Source organism: Erinaceus europaeus, chromosome 11, assembly GCF_950295315.1.
Source record: "Erinaceus europaeus chromosome 11, mEriEur2.1, whole genome shotgun sequence".
Taxonomy (NCBI): Eukaryota; Metazoa; Chordata; class Mammalia; order Eulipotyphla; family Erinaceidae; genus Erinaceus; species Erinaceus europaeus.
In genome coordinates this window covers 73510559-73529283 of record NC_080172.1, presented here as the reverse complement: position 1 = coordinate 73529283, position 18725 = coordinate 73510559, and the positions used below count along the sequence as shown (strand labels likewise).

Here is an 18725-nt window from a genome sequence, read left to right as displayed (position 1 = left end):
TCTGTGCTTCTAACTTTGGCGTGCTTTTAGCTTGGCTTTTGTCCTGGTTCATTTCTCCAGTGTTTCTTCTTGGTTTGACCATTGTATATAGTGTATTATGAGGTCCCTCTCTCACTACTTTTCAGTCTGTTGATTACTCTTGCCTGGATTGACTTGTGTCTAAGGTACTTAAAGATTTCACAATTATGGAAATTAACAGTTGTTTCAATGTTATCTTAGTCCCTGAGTTAAAGCAAAATGGCTTTTAAAGCCTCTTTTGTTCTTTTTCTTCCCTGGCTATGGTAGCCTGAAGGCTTTTTAACTATAAGTAGGCTTTTTAGCTTAATCTCTCATGCCTGACCAAGAGATAAATCATGGTGGGGGAGAGATAGCACAGTGGTTATATACAGAGACTCCCACACCCCAAGGATCCAAAGCTCCAGGTTCAATTAAGCTGCTCTGCCAACAGCCAGACCCAAGCTGGCAGTACTACTTGGCCCTGTGAGTTTCCAAACAAATCCCATTTGTACTCTCTGGGTTCTGCAGCAATTACTCAAATTATTCACCGTGTCTCTCAATTCATCAGGAGATCAATGTGGAAAGGCTCACACTATACAGCCCCACCTCTAGTTAACCAGGGTGTAGATTTTCTCCTGAGTTTTCAGGCCAGGTCTCTGTCCCCTAATGTCAGCACAGGGCCTCCCAGCTGCTGCTCCATCCTCCAAAGGGCACTAGCAGTGGAGACTCACAGTTGCATTTGGTGAGCCTTAGGAGAGTCCTCTCCTCCCCTCAGCAGTCTTTGTATTGATAAAACAGACTGGAGGTGTTCCCTCAACCGGTAAACTGCCAGACTGTTAGTAGATATGGGCGTTACTAGCAGGAGTCTCTCCTTAGGCTTCTCTCTGGCCATGAGCCACACGTGTTTGCACTCATGGGTGATTTGGTGGGTTCCCAAAGTAGTTCTAGTCCTGTCTTGTTGCAGTCCCAGGTGATCTTCTTTGATATTTCTAGTTGACTGAGGAGAGGAGAGAGACAGCTGCTGTTACTCTGTAGACCCACCTCCGGAAAACTTAAATCTATGATTCTTACAGTTTCTGTGTAACAACCCAGTTTATGGATTAGGTGGTATTAAATATAGATTCATCTTTCATCTGTGTTTATCATTAAATTAGTGAAAAATACATATGAATCATTTAACAATTGCCTGATTCCTTATTACTCTGGCCATTGCTATTAACAGCATCATTTCTCAGGGTCATACTACTAATAGCCAGTCTGCTGAATGTCTGTTAAAGTGTATGAGGTATTATTCCAGTCACAAAGTTGTTTGTTCAAGTGACTGCATGTAGAGATAGTAAGCTCCAAATTTCTGAAAATACTTTCATATGAATAATTTTAGCTTTTTAGAAGCCAAGGAGTGAAGTACCCACCACCTTTTATGACACCATGGCAGCCGCTATTCAGAATATATGATCAAGAAAAGAAAAGAAAAGAAAGAAAGAAATTCCAGAAATCATATGAAAAAGCATGTTCAGTATAAAAATTAAATTGTAAACAATTTTGTGAAATTTCTCATTTTTCAGTGAAAGAAGCCACTGAGAGATTAAATGACTTGTCAAAAAAATCACATAATGACAGGATCAGAAATAGATTCCAGATCTCTTGATTCCCAATCCAGTGACATTTCCATGAATGAAATTAAATTTTAGTTATCTGAGAATGAAACCTGTAGTATATATGCTTTCAGCCTTCCACTTCAAACTAGATATTTGTCTCTGCATTCATCCATAACTCTCTATTTGTCTTAAAAAAAAAACTGTCTTTTCTTCTAGTCAAAATTTATTTATCCACCTATAATCTCCTCCCTTTTATTACTAGATATTATATATCAGATGTATGCCAGAGCTTCTTCACCTGTAATCTTAAACTTTCCAATCCTCTCTCTTTAGGATTGATTGTAGGAGATCAATTCTTTATCTCCTTTTTCATGTATTTTCAATCTCTCCTCCCAGTAGGGACAGTATCTCTTTCTCCTCAGTGTTTAAAAATACCAATACTTCAGTTTCCTGCTTCTTCAGCTTAATATCCTCAATGAGCTATTAATAACCTTTTTGACTTTAAGTAAAAGAAATTTGGGAATCGGGCGGTAGTGCAGTGGGTTAAGTGCAAGGACTGGCATAAGGATCCCGGTTAGAGCCCCTGGCTTCCCACCTGAAGGGGAGTCACTTCACAGGCGGTGAAGCAGATCTGCAGGTGTCTATCTTTCTCTCCCCCTGTCTTCCCTTCTCTCCATTTCTCTCTGCCCTATCCAACAACGATGACTTCAATAACAACAACAATAATAACTACAACAACAATAAAAAACAACAAGGGCAACAAAAGGGGAAATATATATATATATATGAAATTCTACTCAAAGTGCAGAAAAAATGAAGCCAGTTATCTCATGTAAATTGAAAAATTCCAGATTTACATCTTTTTAACTTTCCTAGATTGGGACACTCAGTGATTTCATATCTCTAACTTTCTCTCAACCTTTAAGATAATTTACTGATAATTTGCTTTGTTTTTCAGTCTCACAAGGTGGGTGGTCCCTAGCTCACATCTTCTTAGTTTAGCTCCAGCAATTGTAAAATGCACTCATCCTTATTAGCTTTGGCAGACAATAGTTCATTTTCATAGGCTTGACTTGTGCATGCACCCACTGATCATACTCTGTAGCATAAGGACTGGATAAAGTGTTCCATTCCTGTATCCATGGGGAAAGCAGGTTACCATGGTTGGCATTTTTAGGAAAACTACATGAAATGGTGGAATTTTCCCAAAAGACAAGGAAGACATTCCTACTAAAAGAAAGAAAACATCACAGGCAGACAAAATATAGAATTACTAGGGCCTTTATGATCCCTGTCTTTTGCTTTTCTATAAAAACAAAAATTATTGAAAGAACAGTTTCTACTCAATGTGTTCCTTTCATTACCACTTTCGGTCACTAATATTTGGGCTCTTCACTACTCCTTCAAACTACTTTTGCTTAACATAACTTGGCACTTAACTGCCTATTTCAGTCAAGCTAGGACAGCTTCAGCAGGTGCTATCTTCTCTTTCTACTTTGTTTTTAGCCAGAGCACTGCTCAGCATTGGATTATAGTGGTGCTGGGAATTGAACATAGGGGCCTCACAGCCTCAGGCATGGAAGTCTTTTGCTATGTCCTCCACCCTTCTCCTATTTTGTACTCCAGAAATCCTCAAAATGTATTTTGAAGTTTGTTTTCTCTCATATGGCTGTGCTTTTCTCATGCTTTTTTCCCTTCATGAAATATCTTACCATTCTAGCCCTGTGACACAAAGATCTATCAAATTCAGATAGCTATAACCACTTCTTTTTATGTTGTCATCTTAGAGGTATCTACTCTGACTTTTGTTACAGGTTTGCAACATGTTCCCATTACACCTTTGTACCTTTTTCTAGTTTCAATACATATCATATATGTATATTCACATGTAAAAATAGAATAATAAACTAGCATTGTAGGTACAATTGAAGGATGAAGTGGGATTTGGATAGATGAACAAGTGGGTAAAGCATATTTAAAATAAAGAAAACTCAGTGCTTTATTGAGGCAAGTTTGCACTGGCTTCTAAGAGTTGATTATTAACTTTTGGAAAATCTTTCAGCCATTATTAAAATTTTAATTACAAACACTTAATTAAATAGGTGATATTAAAAACATAGACTGCAAATATTCAAATCTAATCACTTCTCAGATCTTTTACTAGATGTTTTAAATTTTTATTTATAAAATGGAAATATTGACAAGAGCATACGATAAGAGGGGTACAAATCTACACAATTTCCACCACCAGAACTCCATATCCCATCCCCTCCCTTGAAAGCTTTCCTATTCTTTATCCCTCTGGGAGCATAGACCCAGGATTTTAATTTTATCTCTGTCCTTGAGACTATTTGCATAATATTTGTATCTACATGGTTGGAAATGCTATATAATAAGTTACTGCTATGCATTTCTTCCCAATTTTGCATTCAGTAATGTCATATTGCTACTTAAAATTTATCATGTTTGGAGTAACTTATACAATAGAAACTAGAAAGCACTACAAAGTAGGGCTTGATTTATTGTTTATATTTTATTTTTTAAAAGATTTCTTAATATTTATTTTTTCCCTTTTGTTGCCCTTGTTTTATTGTTATAGTCATTATTGTTGTTACTGATGTCATCGTTATTGGATAGGACAGAGAGAAATGGAGAGAGGAGGGGAAGACAGAGAGGGGGAGAGAAAGATAGACACCGGCAGCCCTGCTTCATCACCTGTGAAGCGACTCCCCTGCAGGTGGGGAGTCCAGGCTCGAACTGGGATCCTAATGCCAGTCCTTGTGCTTTGTGTCACCTGCACTTAATCCACTGCGCTACCGCCCAACTCCCAATTAATTGTTCATATTTTAAAAAGTGATGGAGGAGCCTGGCAGTGGTGCACTTGATTGAACACAAACATTATCATAAGCAAGGACCTGGGTTCAAATGCCTGATCCCCACCTGCAGAAGAAGCTTCATGAGTAGTGCTGCACATGCTTTCTCCTCTCCCTGGTAGTAATTAAAAGTGAAAGAAAAAGTATATGACAAAATGGTATTAGGGCAGATTAAATTTTACTGTGTGTTGTGTCTGTAGCATTAAAATTGTGAATTGCACAAAAAAAATCATGGGAATTGATGGTATTTGAAAGCTATAACTTAATTCAGCAAAGAAATTGCTAAACTCATTGGACAGATGAGTAAAGTTTCAGCATATGTGTTTGTTGTTTTACTTTCATCTACATGTTAAAATCAGCAAATGAGCAAAATGGAGAGTGTAAAGAGGGCTTTAGGTCCTGGTGCATGATGGGAAGGGACCTAAATTGGGTCAAAATGTTTTGCAGACATTGGTCACAAGGAGACAGGGAGATGAGAAATTCTACTCATTTCTCAACAACTTTGTTGGAAGCTATTAATCCCCCAATAACATGATTTTTTTAAAAAAAGAAAAAAAATACAGTATTTACTTACAACTAAGTATGCTGTCTGTATATCTTATTTATAAATTGTGTACTACACTCCTTTACATATAGTAAGTACAAATAAGATATACATTATAACATATATATGCATACATATATATATATATACATTTTCTGAAGAAAGTTATTAAACATTTATTAACACAATATGAAAAATACTACAAGGAAATGCATTTATTTTCCATAATGGTCTTAAGTTTATAATCTTTCCTATTTTTGCATATGCAAAAATAGGTTCAGAGAGTTTAAATTACTTAAGATCATATTACTTGCAAATGAAAACAGTAGATTTTTCACTTAGGTAATCTGACTCTAAGCCCAGTAAATATAATATAACACAGAGTTGTTTTTAGAATATTTCAGGAGAGAAATGAATATATATTTGGACAGGTATATTTTATAGCAAAATTCAAATTTAAATTGTATGGAGGGGTAAATCTGGGAGATGACAATTCACCCTGTAGTGTGTACCTTGCCAAGCACAAGGCTTCATGTTTGAACCCACATCACATGAATACTCATGAACAACACCAGGGGAGCTCCATCTGTGTACTACACCTTCTATACATACAACTTCTTTAGCTAAATAAGTTATATTAAAAAATAAAGACATGTGGTTCAGGAGGTGGCACATTGGATAAAGCAGTGGACTCCCAAGCATGAGGTCCTGAGTTCAATCTCCAGCAGCACATATACCAGAGTGATGATGTCTGGTTCTTTCTCTCTGTCCTGTCTTCCTCATGATTAATGAGTAAGAATATTTTTAAAATATATATATATACATATATATAATATTAAAAATAAAGACTTGAAATACTCAAATCTAATTATGCCCTAGTTTTACAAGGTTTTACATTATTACCTTTATTCTGTTCTTACTGAAGTAGCACTGTGACACCTTTCATTTTTTTCTGTCTATGTCTCCTTTTCCTTTATCTCTCTCACTAATATGAGAATGAGAAAGTAGACCTGGGGAAGCCATTCAGTGGTAGCATAGCATATCAATTCCTAGGTTCATTCTGGAACCACCAGAAGAAAAGACCTGGGAGGAGAAAAAACATTTTAGAATCTATTATAAAGTTAGGGGTATTTTTTATATATGAACAAAGAGGGATAATTAAATGTCTAAAAGAATCCACTGAAAATTAAATTAGTGTGATTATCAGTAAAAATAATACAATAAACAGAACACATTAGGGCTCATGAAATAGCTCCCTTGGGTAGTGTGCTGCTTAGCCTGCTACACAACCCAGGTTCAAGACCTGTAACCAGTGTACTGAAGGAAAATTTGGTGCTGTTATCTCTTTTATTATTTATTTTTCCTTTATGCCTCTCTGTCTCTATCTAAAAGTAAAATAAAATAAAATAGAACACGTCATACAATTAAAGTGAGGCATTTAGTGAGGCTTGGTCCAATGTTTTCAAAAACTATTTCTAAAACCTCTGTTTAGTGATTAAGAATGTGTTTGATATACTAATAGATTGTAATATTTATAATTTAAAAAGTAACTATTCTATTTTATACGTACACATAACAGATATTTCTAGATCGAACTGTTCTGCAACTTCAAGTGAGAAACCCCCTCAGAAAATGATGTTCAACAGAAATCTTAATGCATCTGGAAATCAGAATTTGATAGGTGCAGATAAAAGTAGCTATCCATTTTCAGAAGTTTTGAATGTAAACTTTGAATTGGGAAATGAAGTTTGGGATGACTTTGATGATGAAAACTTAGTAGAAGTTACAGACTGTTCAGCTGATACTGAAAAGATAAAAACATCAGGTAAAATTGCATTTTAGAATGAAAAACTTCAAAAGAAATTCTTTGAATATTTTTGGTTTTATTTCTGGAATTACTTTCTGTACATGTGTGTGTATGTGTGTCTAATTAGTTTTGGTTTATTAAGATTGTAGTTTTTAGCAGAACTGATAATGTGAAAAGCCAGAGAGAGAATTCAGCAGTTGAGTACAGGGCATACAAGCCATATACCCCAGATTTAGTGAGGAGCAAGGAAAAATAGAAAGGAAGAAGATAGAAAGGGAGGAAAATGTGGTCAATCGTATTTTTTCCTTACAGGATAGAGATTAAGTTCAATACTTTTAATTTAATTTTATTTATTTTTATTAAAGAGATACAAAGAGAAGCCAGAGCCCTAATCAGCTGTGGCTTAGAATGGTGATGGGGATTGAACCTGAATTCTCAGAGCTCAGACATGAAAGTCTTGTTGAATAACCATTACACTATCTCCCTAGCCCTCAAGGTTAACCGTTGATGACAGTATAGGAAATGAGTTGTTGTTTTTTTTTAATTTTATTGCACCTTCTTTTCTGCTAAGGACTGTGAAAATTCAGATCTTTTGTTTAATTTTCCTTTATAAAAAAGATTATCAAGCTCTCTACTTTTAAGATCACACATGGTCTACAAATGTTTGTAAAGGTCAAAAATATTTCATTTCTGATATTTGTTTGTCTAAAAAAAGAATGAGATAACATATTTCTGGCATGGAAATCTTGAATTTTAACCCATAAATAAGTAAACAGGAAGGTATTTGTTTATCCTGTGTTAGATAATTAAATAACATAAAATAAAATGATAATTTGATTCTAAAATGTTATGACATCTCTTGACTTTTAATTTTGACTTAGTTTTTGAGTTACTTGCAAATTCACTCTATTTTACTAAAACAAAGAATGTGACAAGATAGCAACATGGAGGTACTTTCTTTTATTAGTGAATGACAGGAAACCTGCCCCTCAGATCTTCTTATAGTATCCTGTTCCAATACTCTTTTTAAAATATCTAAGAGAAGCAATTAGAAGTTGAAAAATTAGTTTCAAGGCCCAAAGAATTACCTGAAGAGAGCTAATTCTCCTTCCAAAAGTAATAGAATTTAACCACTTTTATAAAATAAGCCAATAAACATCTCAAAGAAAGGAATCATTGGCACAGTGTCCTCTGTTACTGTGCATCTGCTAGTCCCAATTTCAAGCTAAAAGTCATTGTATACTGCAGTAGAATACTAATATACATTCAAAAAGATGGCATTTATCCTTTGGAACAAAATGGATGGAACTTTAGGTGATTATGCTTAGGAAAATAAGGAGTTAAGAGAAAAATACCAGAAGGTTTCAATCATATGTGGAATATAGAAAATTAAAACATGTAAAATTGAAGGGGAAAAAAGGAGTCAAGTCTCTAAAACTTGGTGAGAATTATGATGGTTATCATGGGGAGCAAAAAGGGACAGCATTTTGGTGGTAGGTATGGTGTGAAACTATACCCCTGTGATCTTATAATCTTGAAAATCACTATTAAATTACTAATACAGAAGGCAATTCCAGTTAATCTTTTGAGGTATGCTAGTCCTCCAAGGATATAATTTTGGAACAAGGAGATCAGGCTCAACAAATACATTTTTTTTTTTTGGCTGGGGAGATAGCACAATAGTTATGCAGACGATTTTTTTTAATTTAATTTATTTATAAAATGGAAACACTGACAAGACCATAGGATAAGAGGGGTACAATTCCTACCATTAGAACTCCGTATCCCATCCTTTCCCCTGATAGCTTTCCTATTCTTTAACTCTCTGGGAGTATGGACCCAGGGTCATTATGGGGTGCAGAAGGTGGAAGGTCTGGCTTCATGCAGAAGATTTTTATGCTACAGACTCAATCCCTTGCACCACCATAAACCAGAGCTGAGCAGTGCTCTAGTAAACATTAACTAACTAATACCACTTTTCCATACCTTAAGCACTTTAAATTAACTTAATTACCTGTAGACCATAAAAATATTGTCTGCAGGGAGTCAGGCGGTAGCGCAGCGGTTTAAGCGCACGTGGCGCAAAGTACAAAGACCTGCGTGAAGATCCCAGTTCCAGCCCTGGCTCCTTATCTGCAGGGGAGTCGCTTCACAGGCAGTGAAGCAGGTCTGCAGGTGTCTTTCTTTCCCCCTCTCTGTCTTCCCCTCCTCTCTCCATTTCTCTCTGTCCTTTACAACAATGATGACATCAACAGCAATAATAACTACAACAACAATAAAAACAAGGGCAACAAAAAGGAAATAAATAAATATTTTTTAAAATATTGAATGCATTTGATCATTCACATGAACTAAAAAATACTAAATGGGGGCCGGGTGGTGGCGCACTTGGTTAAGCGCACACATGACAATGTGCAAGGACCCTGGTTCAAGCTTCTAGTCCCCACTTGAGAGGGAAAGCTTCACAAGTGGTGAAGCAGGGCTGCAGGGGTCTCTTTCTCCCTCTCGCCTCCTTTCTTCTCAATTTCTGGCTGTCTTTAATAAGTAAAGATAATTAAAAAATTTACACAAATACTAAATAAATAATAGTGATTTGGGGGATGTTTCCATATAATGGCATATAAACTGATCTATGTATTTTGTTGTCTTAGTCTTTTTTTTTTTAACAGAGCACTGATCAGCTGTGGCTTAATAATGGTGTGAGGGATTGAACCTAGGACTTGGGAGCCTCAGGCATGAGTCTCTAGGCATGACAATTGTTCTATTTACACTGCCCATTTTAGTCTCTTAACTCTCCTTTTATTTCTCTATGCAAATGAAATTTGATTATTTTGAAGAATTCTTACTTCCTTCCATGACCAGATCTTATCTGTTGCAGAGAGTGCTTGCAAGAGTTGTGAAATGGAACAGTTGTTTATGGCATTTTATTTCAGAATGTTATCTCTTTACATAGGATTTGGAACCACTTTGAGTTCAAATGCTAGAGGAAGTAAGAGATCCTTCCAAGAGTCAAAGTGCAAATTCCAACGAGAAATGTCAAACAGGCAAGTTTTAGAACTTTTGTTTGGGATACTTACAGCTTTATTTCTGCCTGGCGTGTAACTGGAGATGGAGTTCAAGCCCTTATGTCAGAGAAGCTATGAGATATTAAGCAAACAAATGCTACATAATCTCCAAACTGTTTCTCCAAATGCTGTTGTCAGACCACCAGCATCAAAAGCACCTAGGTGTGCATAATTATGAATACATATCCCTGGGCTCCAAACTAGACTTACTAAATCATTTACTCTGAGAATACAACCCAGACATCTTTTTTTTTTCCCAAAAGAATTGAAAACTGAGTAGGGGTTTGATGTGTGTGTGTGTGCGTGTGTGTGTGTATTGAGACATTTCAGGTAGGAAGAAGCATATATAAAGGAAAAAGACTAGAAAAGGCACCCAATCATCAAGGGTCAATAGAGTGAGATCCACTTGGCCAGTGCATTAAGGCTGAGACTATAATGGTTTTATTGTGAAGGACCTTAAGTGACATGTTTAGAACTTTGTGTTGTGTTCAGTGGGTCAGGGATCACAAACTCAAGCTATTTTCAGAATCTGATACACCAAGGCCAGGTATGGACCATCTCATCTAAAGGGAGCAACCATGGCTTAGCCCCAACCAGTTGTTTCTATGCAAGAAATGCTCTAATTTTCCATGAATAACTAAGATTATAAAATTGTACAACATCTCCTGACTTGTAAATTTTGACAGGTAATTTATAATGTGAAATATTCTATAACATTTCCTTCCACAAAATAATGTCTGTAGGCTAGATATAGATCAGGGCCTTGATGCTGGATTGTTGTTGTTATTTTCCATCTCCATAATAGTGAGGAATCACTAAAAATAGTTCAGTAGGAAATAAGCAATTTGATTGAAATTGCTTGTCAAAACTTAAGACAATTGGAGAAAAGAAAACACTAGACATGATCTGTAGAAGGAATTATAGAAGGTAGAGACATCAGAGGCATGATGACTGGTAGGAAACATAGACTATGGTGAGGTCTAAGCTAGAACAGAGGTGATAGAAAATAAGAGGTAGTACTGGATTTTTGAAACATTTCATAGATAACACAGATTAGATTTAGTAATTTATAAAATATTTTATAAGTAGTTTAGGAAGAGGGAAGAATAGATAGTGAATGTATAGTCATGTTAATTTGATAATATAGGAAACAGGAGGCCCGGCAGTGGCACACCTGGTTAAGTGAATGTAGTACTAAGTACAAGGACCAATGCAAGGGTCTGGGTTCAAGCCCCTGGCACCCCATCTGCAGGGGGGATGCTTCATAAGTGGTGAAACAGGTGTGCAGGTATTTATCTTTATCCCAATCTCCCTGTTCTCTCTCAATTTCTCTCTGTCATATCCAATTAAAAAATGGGGAAAAAATAGCCTTTAGGAACAGTGGACTCAGTGCAGGTATTGAGCCCCAGTGATAACACTGGAGGCAAAAATTAAAATTAAAAATTAGAAAAAAATATATATAGAAAACAACTTTTTGAAAAGAAAATAGCTTGGAATTTTTTGACTTGTGATAACTATGCTGAAATGCAAAATCTGTTTAGATACTGGACTATTAGAAGCCAAGGAAGGGAGCCAGAGAGATAACACCATTGATAGTACAATAGACTGTCATGCCAGTGGCACCAAAAGTCCCAGATCCAATCCCAGACTATACCCAAAATCAGAACTGGTACTGCTGTAGTTTACAAAAGAAAAAAAAGTCAAGGGAGAGTAATTATAATCATACCCCAAACTTTTCCAAAGAGAAACAATATTTTACTCAGACTCTAATATTCTATCTGAGGATGTATTTTGTTATTTCTCCTGTTATAGAAAAATACTAAATTTGTAGTGTCCACTGATGTGTTTGATATTATTTGGTCACTTTACTTATCACCAGCATCAAAAACACAAAAATACAGATTTCAGAGAATTCTTAGTTGAAAGGACTTAATTTAAGTTTCAGGTAGTCCCAGTACCACTCAATCTTTGCATCACCATCCAGCATCACTGGTCAATAATTGTTCCATCTCAAGCTGGGGGGATAAAATAATGACTATGCAAAAAAGACTTCCCTATTTTTATTTTTATTTTTATTTAATTGTTTTTGCCTCCAGGGTTATCGCTGGGGCTCAGTGCCAATGTGCTTGTACTATGAATTCACGCCTCCTGGAGGCCATTTTTCCCTTTTGTTGCCCTTGTTGCTTATCATTGTTGTTGAATAGGATAGAGAGAAATTGAGAGAAGAGGGGAAGACAGAGAAGAGGAGAGAAGGATAGACACCTGCAGACCTGCTTCTCCGCTTGTGAAGCAACTCCCCTACAGGGCATCGAACCTGGATCCTTATGCTGGTCCTTGCACTTCACGCCATGTGTGCTTAACTCGTTGCACCACCGCCCCACCCCCAGCAAAAAGAGTTTTCATGCCTGAGGCTGTGAGGTTCCTAGGCCCCAGTTTCAATATCCAACACCACCGTAAGACAGAGCTGAGCAGTACTTTCTCTCTTCATCTCTCATTAAAATGAAATAAATTATAGAAAAATGTTTTTAAAAATAATAATCACTCCACCTCTGCCAAGAATGCTCCAGTGACCAAGAGCTCATTCTTTCCAAAATGCTTAATCTATTTAGATCTCTCAATCCATTAAGTAGTTTTTTTCTTAATATATCTCTTAAGTTATCTTTTTCTAATTCCCATTTATTAAATATAACTGAGTCATACAAAAAAAGTAGATTAGAAGCATCAAAGTGTAATAAAGTGTGTATATATATATATATATAACAGATAAATTATAAGCAAGAATATAACAAGACACGTGTAGTTTTGTATGCCATACATTTAGAAAATTACAAATAATTTTGGGAGAGTTTAGAAGTGGCTAATTAAAGATAAGTGGATGCAAAAATGAGTCCTTCAAAAGCCTCTGAGAAATAGGCACTGCAAGTTGCTACTAAGAAGAAGGCTTCAGGGCCTGAAGACCTAAGGGGCTAGATCTGGTGGAAAGGAGATTTTTCTTTTCCTTTTATATCATTCTTACTGTTTTAGTTGCTTGCTGCTAATCAAAGACAAAAAGATATAATCCTTTTAATATGTCTGATTCTCCCTTCTCCTACCCACTGTGCTTATTGGTCCTTGTATGGAGATCTCATTTTAATCTGGTAGCTTACATTGTTACTTCTTCGCAGATAGACTCATGGCTATCCTTTTAAAGTTGAGGCATCTTTTATGCACTGCTACTTTCTGTATTATCCAGCTAATTCTGTATATTATATTAATTCAGTATATATAAGTTTGTGTATAGCAACTGTTTATTCATTATATTTTCCTCTACTAGAAGAAAACTTTCTAAAGATTAGTTTACCACTTTATAGCCAGTTCCTAGTACAGTGTCTGGCATATTGTAATGAATAAAAGAAAAATTTTAATGAATAAATTTAAGAATGGTAAAACTTAATTTTCATGTAAAAAGATAAGTAGAGATATTTGTCTACATTGAGATCAGAACATGGAAAGGAGTTTGAAAGTTAAGCAAGTAGAATTTAGAAAATATTTAGACTGCTGGATGGTAGACAACATAAAACTCAATTTAAAAGAAAACATAAAACTCAATTTAAAAGAAAACTGTTAAATGATTATTTCTGTAGACTTTTAAAATCATGGTCTTATCTGATTTGGAGTGCATAAATTATTATCTAAAAGAAAGAAAACACACCAAGTTCTCTGAGTCTAAGAAATAGAACTAACTAGGTTGGTGATAAATGGGATCAGCTTTAACTGTATTATCTAAAGAATAAGAAAGTAAAGAAGGTAGAGAGGTTTGAAAGGGTAGCGACAGTCCTGTGAACTGTGGTAGAGGGGTGTTACTTTGGTGGTGAGTGTGACATGGAATATGCATTTTTGAACGGGTGTGAAATTATATCACTAGAACATATATCATCAGTAAACCAATTGATATCTCAATGAAAAATGTTTTATGTCTTTTTATTGTCACATTTTGCTTTTTTTTTTTTCTAGTTTTGCTTCATCACATGAAGAACCAGATATTTATTTATCAAACTCTGCTATGTCCAAGTTTGGTGCATGTTCCATGATAAAAATACCTCAACACACTGAAAATGTAAATATTATAAGAAGAGGAACTTTTGTTTTTATTTAAAATTTTACCTGACCAGATGTTTATGGTATTTTTAACTTAAAAACATAGGTCCATTTACAAGAAAGAAGACAACAACAAAATCTGTCGCCAGAGATCAAAAGACTGTGCTTCACTCACTCTGAAAAACTAACAAATTCTTCAAAAAGTTTTAAGAATGTGGATTTCTTTATTAGTAATAATGAATATAAAAAGGAGATTGATTTTAGGTAAGACATTTCAAGACTACAGCCATACAAACTTTTTACTAGGGACATTGAAATTTTAGATCTTGATGTACTTAACTCCTTAAGATAATTCAAAATATCTAGTAGCTTGATCTTTAAGGATATGTGTGTTTGATAGTTAAATTAAAACATGTTGATAAACTTTTTTCTACTGATTTGCATACAGAATGTTGATACCATGAAGTATAATGTAGTTTGACTTTGAGATCAAATAAGATCAGCTAACTTTTCAAAATTTCAGATTGTATTTTAACCAAGTAGTTTTTTTTTTTTTTTACAGACTCAATAAAAAGGTAAGATGAGGTTTTGTGCATAACTCTGTAGCAGTTTCCTTCTGTCCTGAAAAATCAAAGTTTATAGACCTATTCACACTTAGGTTAAATTACATTACTTGGGACTGGAAGGTAGTAGAATTCACACTTTAAGACACCCAAGGACCTATATTTGAGCCCCTATTACCACATAAACCTACCTTGCACAGCACCAAGGTAATCTCCATGAACAATATGGCATCAGAGTCATGTTTCTCCTCTCTGTCTCTCTCCCTTTATGTCTCTCTCTGGGGATTTTAAAAATAAATAAAAAGCCCACTCGGAGCAACGGAAACATGCAGGCACAATATATTATTTTCTGAAGCATGATACTATAGATGATGATGATGATGATCCCTTGTCCTGCACTCTCAATCCTGAAAGGCCTTCCTGCCCAAGATGCCACCTGATTGTCACTAGAGCACTTTTTAAATTGCTTTTAAATTACTTTCTAATATATTTAGGAAATATATAAGAGACCTGGTCCCTACCACTCATGATTTATAAAGTTTAAATTTTACTCATAGACATTCTATAAGGTTAGGCATATAAAACGCATATTTGACATAGAACCTCTCTGTGCTCTTCGAGCTTATCTATTTTGTATTTATTATTACATTATTTATAGACTTGTTTGTTTAATGTGATGTCAGAGAGCCACACCAAGACCTCTTACAAAAGAAACATACTCTCAAACACTGAACCACCTTCTTGACCCTAGCATGTATTTTAAAATAAACTGTGTTACAAAAACAGTAATTTTTACATTTGCTTTTCTTTCCCAGTAGGTATCATCCCGATGATGAAGCTGACGAAATAAAGTCTTTTCTGGGAATATTTGATGATATCTTCTAGGACAAATTTTAAAAAATGCTTTTTTATATTGATAATGCAAAACATAAAGACATACAAAGCATGCTTTTGATTTCTAAAGGTAGTTCATAACAACGGATTTTTTTTTCTCATGGATTTGACCAGTTTTGTGACTTACTTTGCAACATAATGTCTAGGCTGATTTATTTTTCCATTATATTAATAACTGTGAAAATCATAGTACTTTGTTTCAGTGAACTGGGAATTAAGTTTCATTTAGATATAATAACTTGCCTATTACTTTAATTTTTGCAGTTACCAATTTAAAATTTCATTTTTGTGCTTTATTAACAAAAAGGAAGGTATTCTGTGAAAATAAAATATTGCAGGTCAATAAATCTGCTTATTGTATGGATTATTCAACAATATTATTTAACTAAATATTTTCAAGAATTCAGTAGCCAAATAAATCTATTGTTAAATTATTTACAGTAATAATAAATGAAATATTAATCAATATAGATTGTTGTTTTCTTTAAACTTGTTTTTCAATGTGACTGAAAAACTTTAGCTACAACTAAAGTTATCTACATTATTTTCCAATGAATTGTATCTCAAATATAGGTAATTAATTTTATGCCATGTAATGAACTCAGAGCCTTGAATATGTGCCACACTACTGAGTGGCCTCTGAGCCCAATTTATTCTCTTCTTTTTATTTACAAAGAGAAAAGTCAGGGGGTGGGGGCAAGAAACACTGCTCCACCATTCATGGAATTCAGTACCCCTCCCCATCATGCCCAGGTATCAGGACTTGAATCTGGATCCTCAAACATGACAAGGTGTGCACTTTATGAAGTGAGCTATTACTCATCTTCTCTCAAATTATTAATTAGTATATAGGTACTCTAATGTGTATTAATTTATTTGTATACTGTGAAGTTGAAACTCAATGTTCAGGAGAGGGTTTTTTTTTCATTTATTTGTTTTTAAATAATAGCTCTATAGGTAAGAGAAGAAAATAATATTCAAGAGAAAGTGATTACTACTGTTAGTAAACATTTGCAATTCCTTGTATATATTACATAGAGAAAAAAGCAAAATAAAGAGGCCTTGTGCCTGCTGAAAAATAAAGGGGACTGGCTTTTTATAACCTATCTGTTTCTACATAAGAATCAATTATGATACAACCTTTAAAGATTATAGCACAATTAAAATGAAAAATTGTTTACACCGTCTGCTCATCTTGCATACACAGGCTTTGACAGTAAAGAAATAGTAATTTAATTAAACAATGCTGAATGAAAAGCACTGAATGAAAAGTACTGTACTTGCTACTACAAGGATACAAATGATGAAAACTGTTTTTGCTCTCATGGAACTTTATATTCTGGTAAAAAAGACATAATAAAGCTATAGTAAGTTATTAAATACATTAAAGAAATGGTTCTCAAGTTTGAGAGTACTTTGAAAATATCTAGTGGATTTGTTTAAAAATAGATCATTGGGGGAATTGGGTTAAGTGCACATGGCGGGAAGCACAAGGACCTGAGTAAGGATTCCAGTTTGAGCACCCAGCTCCCCACCTGCAGGGGAGTCGCTTCACAAGCAGTGAAGCAGGTCTTCAGGTGTCTATCTTTCTCTTCCCCCATCTGTCTTCCCCTCCTCTCTCCATTTCTCTCTGTCCTATCCAACAACGATGACATCATCAACAACAGTAATAACTACAACAATTAAACAACAAGGGCAACAAAAGGGAATAAATAAATAAATAAATAAATAAATATTTAAAAAAAAGATCCTTGGGAATCAAGTCCAAAGTTTTGACTAGTAAGCCTGTAGTGAGACTGAACAGTTGCGTTTCTCGTGAGATTTTAAATGTGGCTGCTCCAGAGAACTACACTTTGAAATCCTTACAATAGATTTTTAAGTGCAGTGGGAGCACATAGAGAGACATTAAAATTTGAGTTGAGGGCAAGAAAAATAACTTCCCAGGTAAGATGATGTGCTTCACATGCACATGCATGGCACAGGTTCAAATCCTGGCATCACAGGTGAGTACTATGGCACTAGGAGAAGCTCCAGTTTCTGTGTCTGTCTCTCTCTCTCTCTGTTTTCTCTATTAGCATGAGAAAGTTGGTCCAGGAATGGTGAAATTACACGTTTAAGGCTCTAGGTTTTGGTAAGTTAGTGCAATAAAACATAAAGAAAACTTCTGTATTTCTCATGTTACGGCATTTCAGCATCTGGCTGTAATAGGTGAAACCCTTACTTTTCAAAATCTGATTCAAAGACATATATTGAAGGTATCAGGCCTCATTCCAAAACTTATTTGCTCAGTCTTCATTTTAACAACTTTATCAAGAGGTCACATACACAATAAAGTGTGAGGAGAGCTTGTTTAAGTTGGAAAGGAGGCAATATCAAAGTTTAAAGAGAACCCATTCCAGAAGTAAGCACAAAAGTAATGATTTCTCAGTTATCTGCACATACTATTTCCTGTTTTAAATATAACATGGTATGGGAGTCGTGCGGTAGTGCAGCAGGTTAAGCGCACCTGGCGCAAAGCACAAGGACCCGCATAAGGATCCCGGTTCGAGCCCCCAGCTCCCCACCTGCAGGGGAGTCACTTCACAGGCGGTGAAGCAGGTGTGAAGGTGTCTATCTTTCCTCCTCTCTATCTTCCCCTCTTCCCTCCATTTCTCTCTGTCCTATCCAACAACGATGACATAAATAACAACAATAATAACTACAACTATAAAAACAATAAGGGCAACAAAAGGGAAAATAAATATTTTTTTTTAAACTTTAAAATTATATATACATGTATATATATATAATATATATATCATGGTGCTATAGCCCTTGTTTAGCTGCCTTTCAGTATAGGCTGTTTCCTTCGCCAGTTATGTAAATCATCTTTCCAATTCTCATGCATCAACTGTATACTATTTTTATTATTTAAAAAAGGAGACATTAACAAAACCATAGGATAAGAGGGGTACAACTTCACACAATTCCCACCACCAGATCTCCATATTCCATCCCCTCCCCTGATAGCTTTCCTAGTCTTTATCCCTCTGGGAGTGTGGACCCAAGGTCATTTTGGGATGCAGAAGGTGGAAGGTCTGGATTCTGTAATTGCCTCCCCACTGAACATAGGCGTTGATAGGTCGATCTATACTCCCAGCCTGCCTCTCTCTTTCCCTAGTGGGGAAGGGCTCTGGGGAAATGGAGCTCCAGGACACATTGGTGGGGTCCTCTGTCCAGGGAAGTTCGGTCAGCATCATGGTAGCATCTGAAACCTGGTAGCTGAAAACAAAGTTAATATACAAAGCCAAACAAATTGTTGAACAAT

At 35.4% G+C, this 18725-nt stretch overlaps 1 protein-coding gene across 2 annotated transcripts in view; it reads left to right on the top strand.

The window, feature by feature from the left end:
* The window catches only part of HFM1 (helicase for meiosis 1), a 102103-nt gene extending 86215 nt beyond the window's left edge, over positions 1–15888 (top strand). The window contains exons 35-39 of one of the 2 annotated variants that reach the window (XM_060202058.1): positions 6592–6837; positions 9773–9863; positions 13878–13980; positions 14068–14225; positions 15340–15888. In XM_060202058.1, the coding sequence (XP_060058041.1) occupies positions 6592–6837; positions 9773–9863; positions 13878–13980; positions 14068–14225; positions 15340–15409 (668 nt within the window). In that variant the 3' untranslated portion in view covers positions 15410–15888. Of the gene's footprint in view, positions 1–6591; positions 6838–9772; positions 9864–13877; positions 13981–14067; positions 14226–15339 lie in introns of those variants that run through there. The other variant, XM_060202059.1, reaches the window with a different exon arrangement.
* The last annotated feature ends 2837 nt before the right edge of the window (positions 15889–18725 follow it).